Source organism: Martes martes (assembly GCF_963455335.1).
Source record: "Martes martes genome assembly, chromosome: 6".
Classification (NCBI taxonomy): Eukaryota; Metazoa; Chordata; class Mammalia; order Carnivora; family Mustelidae; genus Martes; species Martes martes.
The window spans coordinates 113,978,142-113,990,218 of record NC_137893.1 but is presented as its reverse complement, the minus strand read 5'-3'; the positions used below and the strand labels follow the sequence as shown (position 1 = coordinate 113,990,218).

Sequence of the window (12,077 nt, the reverse complement as noted above, 5' to 3'; positions counted from 1 at the left end):
TGGGTAAGGAAAGGCATCCTAGCTTCAAGCCAAGTCTTGAATAAGTTCTTGCCAACCGCAAGGAGCACAGAATGGCAGTGAGAAGAAGCAACACCCTCCAAGATGCAGGGAGGACTAGGAAAAAGTACAGGGAGGCAGGGAAGAGAAAGACCCGCCTCAGAGACCTCAAGGACTTACGCAGCTAACGCAGGTTTTCCCTGTGCTAAAGCAGGTTTTTCCTGTGCTGGAAATAAAGAGAATGTGTAGATGCTAAGACTCTCCTTAGACATTAATTAAGCAGAAGAAATCACTGAAAAAGTATGTATATTTTCAGTCTCTCAGAAATGTATAAAAAGCTTAGATTCCCAGACATCCAAACATTTAACAACCCAATCGCTGTGTGTTTTCTCTGTTCTTTCCTGAAGTGTGAATGATTAACAAAACCTTAAATATATTACCTCAGTGGCTTCTTTCAAATAATTGAATATGGTTACTTCCAAAGCAAATTCTTCACCTCTGATAACAGAGTAGGGAAGATTCAAAAATATGAAAAATGGTTGGAAGGCTTGTAGCTGGAAAGAACACAACAAATACATACTTTATTCAAGTCAAAATGCTTCACATTTCATGCAATTAAAAGCAAATCTCACAAAACCTGTAAAGCCTATAATTCCACATGGAAATGTCCACTTGCCTATCAATGGAAAACAAATAGCCAACTTATTCCAAGTCAATGTTGATAAATTGATGTGATTTATGTTATTTAACATAATTTAACTAGTTTATTAAGTGCCTACTCGGATCCAGCCACTTTATCTTTTTACCATTTTATTTTATTTTATTTTATTTTCATCATGGTAAACATACTCTTTACTCCCCATTCCCTATTTCCTCCGTCCCCCCACCCATCTCCCCTCTGGTAACTGTCAGTTTGTTCTACAGTTAAGAAACTGCTTCTTGGGGGGCGCTTGGGTGGCTCAGTGGGTTAAGCCACTGCCTTTGGCTCAGGTCATGATCTCAGGGTCCTGGGATCAAGCCCCACATCAGGCTCTCTGCTCAGCAAGGAGTCTGCTTCCCCTCTTTCTCTGCCTATGTGTGATCTCTCTCTCTCTTGTCAAATAAATAAATAAAATCTTTAAAAAAAAAAAAAGAAAAAAGAAAAAAGAGGGCGCCTGGGTGGCTCAGTTGGTTAAAGCCTCTGCCTTCAGCTCAGGTCATGATCTCAGGGTCCTGGGATCGAGTCCCACGTCGGGCTCTCTGCTCAGCAGGGAGCCTGTTTCCTCCTCTCTCTCTGCCTGCCTCGCTGCCTACCTGTGATCTCTCTCTCTGTCAAATAAATAAATAAAATCTTTTTTAAAAATAATAAATAAAAAAGAAAAGAAAAAAAAAAAGAAACGGCTTCTTGGTTGTCTTTTTTTTCCTTTGCCCATCTGTTTTGTTTCTTACATTCTACCTATAAATGAGATCATATGGTATTTGTCTTTCTCTAACTGACTTATTTGACTTAGCATAATACTCTCTAGCTCTATCCATGCTGTTGCAAATGGCAAGATTTCATTTTTTATGGCTGAATAATATTCCATATTTTATTATTTATATACTATATCTCCTTTATTTATCTATTAGTGGACACTTGGGCTGCTTCCATAGTTTGGCTATTATTGATAGTGCTGCAATAAACACCAGGGTGCATGTATCCCTCTGATTTAGTGTTGTTGTATTTGGGGGGTAAATATCCAGTAGTGTGATTCTTGGATCATAAGGTAGTTCTGTTTTTAGTCTTTTGAGGAACCTCCATACTGTTTTCGACAGTGGCTGCACCAATTTTCCCTCCCACCAGTGGTGCAAGAGGGTTCCTTTTTCTCCACATCCTCACCAACATTTGTTTTTTCTTGAGTTTTATATTTTAGCCATTCTGACAGGTGTGAGGTGATATCTCATTGTGGTTTTGATTTGGATTTCCATGATGATGAGAGATGTTGAGCATCTTTGCATATGTCTGTTAGCCATCTTTATGTCTTCTTAGGAGAAATATCTGTTTGTGTCTTCTGCCCATTTTTTAATTGGATTATTTGGTTTTGGGGTGCAGAGTTTATCAGTTTTTATATATTGTGGATTCTAACCCTTTATCGGGTATGTCATTTGCAAATCTCTTCTCCCATTCAGTAAGTTGCCTTTTAGTTTTGTTGGTTGTTTCCGTCACTGTGCAGAAACTTTTTATTTTGATGTAGTCCCACTAAAGTTTATAGACACTTTACACAAATTATTTCATTTAATCTTTACAACTTCAATGAGGCAGGTTCTATGTTCATACTTTACAGAAAAGAAATCTGAAGTCCAGAAATCTCTGTAACTAGTACAAGGTCACGTCACTAGTGAATGGAGAAGCCAGAAAAGGACCCCAGCATGCCTGATGCCAAAGCCAAGCTCCTCACCTACTATGCTATTATGACTCCAGCCAACTGCTTGAAAAGCCACTTGCCAAATCCAACACCCCTGTTTGAGACTCATGTGGAAAGTCTAGATGATGTTCTGCTTACTACCTTCTGACATATACATGTGCATGTACTTTCTCATTGGGGACCCAATTCTGAGATTGTCGGCCAAATCCTATAGGGAAGCTGAACAGCTACCTCACCTCTGAAAATAAATCTTTATTAGTTTAGGCCAATGGTTGTCACTGGCAGCAGTAATTCCCTCTAGAGGTTTACTTAGACAGTTGTGGAACTGTCTTAGATTGTCACAATGATTGAAGGGTAGTAGGTGAGAGTCTGTGACGCTCAGGACAGTCCCAGACAATGAAAAAGTGTCCCCCATCCCTCATGATTCTTGAATATCTCTTCAGACATTCCCGTAAAGTACCTGCTTATAATGACCTGAACTTACAACCTATTTCCACCTGATATGTAAACCCAAAGCATTTTTCAATACACCCTGAATTTTTTGCAAATACAACTATGTTGTAAATCAACAGAAGACTGCACTTTGTTTTGTTTGTGACTTTACCAAAAGTTGTTCACGGTTTCAAAGACTGACATCACCACAGGCAGTACCACTAAAGGTTTTGTTTTGTTTTGTTTTGTTTTATACTTTTTTTTTAAAGATTTATTTGTTTATTTATTTGACAGACAGAGATCACAAGCAGGCAGAGAGGCAGGCAGAGTCAGAGAGAGAGGGAAGCAGGCTCCCTGCTGAGCAGAGAGCCCGATGCGGGGCTCGATCCCAGGACCCTGGGATCATGACCTGAGCTGAAGGCAGAGGCCTTAACCCACTGAGCCACCCAGGTGCCCCTGCCACTAAAGGTTTTTGAGATGCTAAAACAATACATACATATCAAACTTCACTTGCAGCTGTTACACACAGGGTGCTTCTATATGCATGGAGTAAATATTTAAAGATTTATGCCATCTAGTGCAACTATGTCTGACCACTTTTATAGTGTAATACACACACACACACACACACACACACACACACACACACACATATATATATATATATATATATTTTACTACACATTACTTTCCTTTCATTTTTCCTTAATATTTCACTTCAGGCATCATATTGATTTTTTTAACTGAGTATATAAGTATACCATATTTCCTATGACCTTCATTCTAGATGGTGAAGGGGAAAACAAAGTATCTATTGTAAAAAGGGGACTTTAGGGGCACCTGGGTGGCTCTGTGGGTTAGGCCTCTGCCTTCAGCTCAGGTCATGATCCCAGGGTCCTGGGATCAAGCCCCACATCGGGTTCTCTGCTCAGCAGGGAGCCTGCTTCCTCTTCTCTCTCTGCTGCCTCTCTGCCTACTTGTGATCTCTGTCTGTCAAATAAATAAATAAAATCTTAAAAAAAGAGGGGGGGGGGACTTTAGTTATGACAGAGGTGAAAGTTAACGGTCTAAGACCAGACATGCTCATAATATTCCTCTTGCCAGCAACCGGTTTAGGAAGTAACACGTGATGCAGTTTGACCAGAAATGGGAAGATATGCTAGGGCACATCTTGGGAAGGTCTGCCCATCCTTTGCAGAGGGAATACACAGAAACTACCTCTCTTCTTGCCTTTGGAATAGCTGAGTTCAGTCAATAATGAAGTTTTATCCAAATCTTAATATGGACATAGCACATTTAGGAGTTTAATACAGCTCACATTCTAAAATATAAAACCAACGAAAAACAAAAAGGAAAGGCCAAGGAATCTCTAGACACCAGTCAACATCATAAGGAATCATTTTTTGAAAATTCATTGAAGAGTTGACACTTTCTTTGCTTTGGGAGCTTTAACATTTGCAAGCAGGTCTTCAATACACTACCTCCACTGGAGAACTTGTTAGTCCAAGACCTAAGTCTTCAGAGATCACAAAAGCAGTGGCTACCCAAGAAGTGATAGAATCAGGCACAGTAACTTCAAATTCTTGGTAAAGCCTAGAACTGAAGTCAAGATTAAAAATAAAAATCACTTGTGTAAGACTGAGGATTCCCAAACCTGTACTCCTGAAGCAAATAATACATTATATGTCAATAAAATTTTTAAAAATAAAATTAAATAAACAAATAAAAATCACGACACCAAGGACTGACATATGTCAAAAAAAAAAGTCAATGTAACCTAACCACTTTTAGAAGTTTTAATTTTCCGAATTATTTACATATCTAAATTTTTTTAAGTAACCATGAAAGAGTAGATCCTAAATTCTTAAGGAATATTTCAGTTAATAAGGCCATAACATTGCATCCTGACCCAGGGTCCACTAAAAGCTTTCTACAATGTTTATACCTTCAGAATGACCATTATTTTCATAAATGTTATATAGAGACAATAAATATCTATTTTCTAATTTAACTCGATTTATTTCTGTCAATTTGCATACAAGTTTCTCTGTATCTCTGTCAATGCTATTTTTTTTTTTTTTGAGGTTTGACTTGTGTCTTATTTCAAGTTTCCATAAATGGCTGGCCATAAAACATGTGAAGATTTCATGACTCATCTGCTCAGTCATCAGGCCAGAAAGCTCAGGGTTGGTCAACTAAGCTGAATCCTCCCACCACCTGTGCTCCTTCTTCCTGTGGCTTACGGGGGTGTTTGACAAGGAGCCACAAGGTAGAGAGTAATTACAAGTGCTTCCCACCCTAAGCCAATAAGCATACTCTCAGCAATTTTCTCAAACAAGTACCATGAAACTTGAAGGAAGTTAAAACCACCCTTCATTAGAAGATGGTCTATCTTCTTAATAATACTCTCACTGCCCCAATTTGCATGTGGCTTTCTTAAACACTACATTTAAATACAAGAAAGATTCTAAAATAAAAACCTCTTGGTCTATTTAGTTGTTCATCACAATATATTTGTACTTAAACATTAGAAAGAACACAAAATTTACTTAAAATGAACACTAAACAAAAGAGGTACAAGCAAAGAACATCATAAATCTTTACCCCATGTTGGTGTCTAGCCAAATCCACGTCTCTGGAAAATGCTTTCTGATACGTGGGTTGCTAACCGAAGAGAAGTCATGAAAATCTACCAAGTATCCTTCAGTTTCCTCTGCAAACCTCTCGAGAAATTCAACACTGTCATCTAAAAATCAATATTGACAACTGTTGGGGAAAAAGTCACTGTAGCAGATGATTATAAACATAGTCCACAGGACCGCAAAACCTCTCAGCTGAATGGGACTTTAGAGTTCATCTTATTCAACTTTCTCATTTTACAGATAAGACACCTGAGACCCACCAAAGTCAAGTGACTTACCTACAGCTCTGAGGCCAGTTACAGCAGCTCAAAAACTTAAAAAAAAAAAATGTTCCCTGCCTGTACAACCAGTGCCTGAAAAACTACTTACAGCTGCTAAAAAACAAGTTAAATTACATTTTTAAAGTTCCTTCCAACTTTTCTCTTCTCTTTTTAGTTCCCTAGTGATCATTACCATTGGTTATACCAGCCCCAAGATGCTACAATCATCTAGTTTACTAGCTTAAAAATAAAGTCATGTTGTCTGGCAAACTGACACATTTCCAGAAAAGTCAATATAATCTAAACCATTTTTGGAAGAGTTTTCATTTTCCAAATTGTTCACATAACTAAATTTTTTTAAAGTAACCATGAAACAGTAGATCCCAAATTCTCAAGGAAAGGTCATCTACCAAGGTGGTTAACACAGCATCCTGACCCATATTCCACCAAAAGCTTCCTTTCTATTTCTATCACCTACTTCTATTTTTTTCAGCTTTTCTGTAAGTCTAAAACTATTTCAAAATAAAATGCAAAATAGGGGCACCTGGGTGGCTCAGTCAGTTAAGCATCTGCCTTCAGCTTAGGTCATGATGCCCGGGTCATGGGATGGAGCCCCGCATCGGACTCCCTGTTCAGCGGAGAGCCTGCTTGTCCCTCTCCCTCTGCTCCTCCCCCCTGCTCATCATGCTTTCTCTTTCTCCCTCTCTCAAATAAATAAAATCTTAAAAAAATAAAATAAAATGCAAAATATTAGATAAATTAAAGGGAACAAAGGAAAATACAAGGTAGAAGGATAGGCATTTGAATTCTAAAAGTAGAGCAGTGTTCCAGTAATAAAATGGCCTTGATTAACTACTGACAGCCGTCGTGGTGACTGCAAGAGAGTACACATTAAATGGATCGACCACACAGACAGTCAAATCCCCAGGATGACAATAAGAGTAAGACTTTGAATCTTTTGTGAGAGTCTTCAATGTATACAGAAGGAAAGGGAAAGTAGGGGACCTAAATGTTGACTGAAGGAACTATAATGGAAATTTTTGAGCTTCAAATGATAAATGGCTCTTAACTGAGGGTTGCTGAGCAGTGACCCTGAAGTACTCAAGAGAACACCGAACACTAGGGACTTAGGAAGCCTGATCCAGAAGAGAAGCAGAAAAATTAATGTCAGTCACTTGAGAAGGTTTCTAAGGACACAGTATACTAATCAGAGTATCAGGTTTCTTCTGTTATGTTGCGGGGGAGGTGGAAAGGTAGAAGAAAGTTCTCAGGAAAAGGTAAAGGATAGAATAAGTATAACTAACAACAGAATGAGCATTACAGTGGAAATCAGGATTTCATAAGATGAACAAAGATAGGTAAAAGCTGATACTGGCAAAGAGAGAATGGAAAAATATTGCTTAGAAGATGTACAGGATGGATCATTATAGGAAGAAAGTAACTGCACCATATTGTCTTTAATACATAGAAATCAAAATGACTTCATAAAAATTTTAAGGCTATAAAATTATCTTTTTAGCTTCAGGACAGAGGCTCGGGTACCCAGTGGTGCTGAAAACCAACCCAAAGCTGGACAGCCTGGGGTCAGTATGGAGTAACTGAGAACAACTGACAGGCATAGGGAATTCAGGGATAGAAACTGTGACATTAGCATGAGGTTTCCTGAAAGAAAAGAGAACAACGTCTAGAGTTAACCATTCTCATTTATGCAAGTTTGCAATACAAATTGGAAGCGGTGGATCTTCCAATATGTCCAAAAATATAACCATCTCAAAGAACTACAGAGAGAAAATGGCAAGCATTCATTTCAAAAGTCTAGATAGAAGCCCAGACAAACATTCCATGTCATGGCTCAGATGAACATTAAACGCCAAAGACTTTAGGATAAGAGAACAGAAAATGAAAATCATGATATCCACGTCCAACCAGAATATATTCATACCTATGTGAATAATTTTAAATACCTAGGATGAAAGACTTAAATACTTTAAAGCACATTGCCAGGTTTTACTTACAAACACCATCAATGAAATCCTTCAAAAGTTTTGCATCCGTCAATACCCAGAGGCCACATTCCTAGAAAGAACAATTTTAATTTTCTTTAAAAATAAAAGTTTAAATGCTCTATAAAATGTCCCAGCAGCCTCCCATACTCTTAACTCACTCTTGTGCATTCATTTTTATGCACATGAGAAAGGTTATTTTTTACTCTATGTCATTTTTGAGAATTTACATATGTACAAGAGCATTATCTCTCCCTCTCCATACACAGAACACACACACACACACACACACACACACACACACATGCATGTACTTTTTCCATTTGCTTTTAAAATTGGAAGGATGATTATCTTTCCATTTCAGATTACACTTATATAACACTCCACTTCAGCAACACATTTAAGAAAAGCCTAACATTTCATAATTCAGATAATTAATTCTGAAAGTGTTTGCAATAGTAAAAGATATTAATATCTTTTCAAAGTCTGTAACAAATTAAACATACCTGAAAAACTGCAAAAGAATTCATGAACATGCCTAAATAATAGCCAGTGTTATAAAGTTCCAGCTCATGGACCACCTAAGGAGAAGATAAAATACATGCAAGAATTGAATCACAGCAACCTGTTCTGCCCTCTGTCATATTTCTTGTATGTTGCTTAGACAACACACAGCCCACAAGCTTAAATGAAAATGACACAAATGGAGGAATAAAGAATACTTGAATGCCTTGTTCATGATTCAGTCAGCTAAAAATACATTTCCTCTCTTAACTTATTTTTACTTTGTTCAGTGCTAGAGAGTTCCTAAGAGGTGTGTGCTGAGGGGCACTTGGGTCATTCAGTTGGTCAAGCAGCCGAGTCTTGGTTTCAGCTCAGGTCACGATCTCATGGTCCTGGGATCGAGCCATGTACCAGGCTCTGCACTTAGCTGGGAATCTGCTTGTGGATTCTCTCTCTCTCTCTACCTCTGTCCTTCCTCCTGCTGGCTTTTCTCTGTCTCAAATAAATAAATAAATAGGCACACCTGGGTGGCTCAGTTGGTTAAGTGTCTGCCTTCAGCTGAGGTCATGATCTCAGGGTCCTAAGATCAAGCCCCAGGTCTGGCTCCCTGCTAAGTGGGGTGTCTGCTTCTCCCTCTCCCTCTGCTACTGCCCCCTGCTTACGTTCTCTTTCTCAAATAAACAAATTAAATCTTCTTTAAAATAAAGAGATAAAATAAAATAAAATAAATCTTTAAAATAAAAAGTGTATGCTTAAGTTTTGCCCAGGAAGAACTTAAATGTCACCAGTTGACTAAACCAACACATAGGGGTCAGCATTGAAAACAACCCATACTTTTGGCAGATAAATGGGCTAAATTTGATGGTTAATATAAGTTCTGCAAAATGTCAGTTAACTATATTTTTTAAAATAACAAAAAGAGGCAATTCACAAAAAAGAAAAATTACTAATAAGCAGAAAAAATATTCAACCTCATTGATAATCAAAATAATGCAAATTACAACATCAATGAGATACCTTTTTCAATACCGAGATATTTGCATCATCACATTAGCAAGGCTATTTTTTTAAGAATAGCACTCCTTGCTAGCAGGAGTGAGTGAAATAGGTTAAAAGAGTGAGTAAAGTTGGCAGCTTCTAAAAATCCTAAACACAGGGGCGCCTGGGTGGCTCAGTCATTAAGCATATGCCTTCACCAGGATCATGATCCCAGAGTCCTGGGATGAAGCCCTGCATCAGGCTCCCTGCTCTGTGGGAAGCCTGCTTCTCCTTCTTCCACTCTCCCTGCTTGTGTTCCCTCTCTCTCTCTCTCTCTCTCTCTGTCAAATAAATAAATAAAATCTTTAATAAATAAATAAATAAGCTAAACACAGATTAGAATATAACCTGGCAACTCCATTCCCATGTATATACTGAAAAGAATAGGGACCTAAAGAGTCTAACCTGCCAACAGTCCATTGCAGCATCAGTCACAATAGCCAAAGACAGCAAGTTAATGTCTATCAACAGAAGAATGGGTACACAAAATGCGGTAGACACAAGCAATTGTATATTATGCAGCCATAAAAAGATATAAAGTTCTGACAGGTGCTACTACACGGATGAACCCTGAAAATCTTAAGCTAAGTGAAAGAAGGCAGACACAGAAGGACAAATTTTATTCCACTTACATGAAATATCTAGACTAGGCAAATTCATAAAGATGGAAGTAGATTAGAGGCTGCTCGGCGGGGGTGAGGGAAGGGGGAAATGGAGGATTATCACTTCATGGTTACAGAGTCTCCGGAGTGATGAAAAAGTTTGGGAAACAGATAGTAATGATGCTTGTACAACATTATAAAAGTAATTCACACCAACTGAATTGTCTTTTTTTAAACAGTTAAAATGGCAAATTTTATGTTATCTATATTTCACCACAATAAAAAATTAAGATATGATACCCTTTTTGGTAACTATTCCAATGCATCTCCTTTATTTACATTAGCATTAACCAAACAACTTAAGACAAAGGCGGGAATAAAAATCATGAAAGATTCTAAGTCCAAGTTTAAAAAACACACCCCGTTTAAAATGAAACACGTGCATCCAGTGTTTCTGCCATGCTAAGCACCACCATTGCTACATCCATGGTAACCAAACATGGTGCGGGAACAGGCACCAAGACAAAAACAACTGAATGAGAAAACAGGAAATGTCAGATTATCTCAAGAAGTTGGCAAAGAGGCAATGGACCCAGAACCAGACATAATGGAGAGAGAAGGTTTTAGTCCCGTGACTCAAACTCTGCTACAGAACACAAATGCATGCAGGATCACCTTCTGCTGACACACTGGCATGAATCAGCGGAATTATCTAGAAAGAAGCAACTACCTCCAAAAGAGAGTCTCCTTTTCTCAGTGGCTCAACAAAAAGGCATTGATTGCCAAAGCTGCAGCAAAGGCCGGTGTCTGAAAATTATTTCCAGAAGGTCTAGCACACTTAAATTTTCCCAAGGTGTTCAAGAGTCTCTCAGCATCACTTATAAATTTAACAAGAACAAAAGAAACAAAAATGTTCTGTCACTACAAGCTCCTGATGCCCTCCCCCAGAGCCAACTCTGGACAAACAATAAAAGCAAGTAGGAAACTCGGATGAGTGGGATGAGAAGACCCTGGGAAGAGTGAAGGATATCTTGAATTGGTGTGTTGGGAGTAAGTGGGTGGCAGAAAGTGTTAGAGGCAGACAGTCTGGGGGAAAAGGTTCTGCTCTTGCTTCTTTCCAATGGGTAGTCTCAGGACAATCATTCCCTGCATTTTCACTGCCCAAATCAGTAGCTGCAGCAGCAGCCTACACTTCCTGTTGCAACGTGTCAGGAAGATAAGTCAGCTCCTCTGCCTTTCTGGTGTGAGAAACAGGAGAACCTGTGGACAGATCCATGGCCCCAAGCATTCACTCTTCCTCTTGTCCTCCAAACTCTCAGGGCTGCTGAATCATAATCTCAAGAGATTGCTTCTTCTTGGTGATGCTTTTCCCTAAGAGCTTAAAAATGAAACACTGAATGAAACCCAGCATCACACAAGGAGGATCAAGAGTATTTCTCCAGTCCCTAGAGCTTAACCCCATCCTCTCTTTAAACTCAAAAGACACACAGATTGGAATGGGGCATTGAGCCTTCCTCAACAAGACATTATCAGAGTAGCTGCCAACCCAACTACATCCAAAGAGTATGACTTCCATAAAAGACATCCAAGTAGACAACACATAACATGTGAATCAAAATACTGAAAAGCCCAGTTCAAGAATTTAAAATAAACATGGTAAATATACATAAGGAGATAAGGAAAAATATGGATGATATAAAACAAGAACAAAAGATAAGAACCAAATGAAAATAATAGATATTAAAAACATAATAGCTGACATAAAGAACCCAATATAAGAAATCAAAGTAGGATAGATACAACTGAAAAACAATGAGTGAGCAGAGTCACCTGAGGAGCTCTCTCAAGAAACACAGAAAAGACAAAGAGATAGAGAACATAAAAAAAAAAGTTAGGAGATATGGAGAAAGGAAACAGGTATGCCAATCTCTGAATAATGAGAGTCTCAGAAGAAAAGAAAAATTTAAATGGAGAAGAGGAAATATATGAAGAACTAACAGATGTAAATTTCCAGAATTAAAAAATGAAGGAAGAGCATAGATCAAAAGGGCAATCAATAATGACACAGAATTACAATCCCTCACAAAAGCAACATGGTCTGGCTGGGGTTGGAGAAGATGATGGTAACAGGAGAAAGACAAAAGGGATATGCAAGAAAATGAGAGGATACGAAAATGCTTGTTCTGTTAGATAAAGATACAAATATTGATAGCTG

The 12,077-nt window shown here is 38.3% G+C and overlaps 1 protein-coding gene across 1 annotated transcript in view; it reads right to left on the bottom strand.

Moving 5' to 3' along the window:
• CD109 (CD109 molecule) overlaps positions 1-12,077 on the bottom strand; it is a 138,332-nt gene that overhangs the window by 40,606 nt on the left and 85,649 nt on the right. Inside the window, exons 16-20 of the mRNA XM_080806381.1 lie at positions 8,225-8,299; positions 7,731-7,791; positions 5,418-5,559; positions 4,295-4,412; positions 438-551 (exon numbers count right to left, since the gene is read on the bottom strand). Coding sequence (XP_080662507.1) covers positions 438-551; positions 4,295-4,412; positions 5,418-5,559; positions 7,731-7,791; positions 8,225-8,299 — 510 coding nt within the window. The remainder of the gene's footprint in view (positions 1-437; positions 552-4,294; positions 4,413-5,417; positions 5,560-7,730; positions 7,792-8,224; positions 8,300-12,077) is intronic.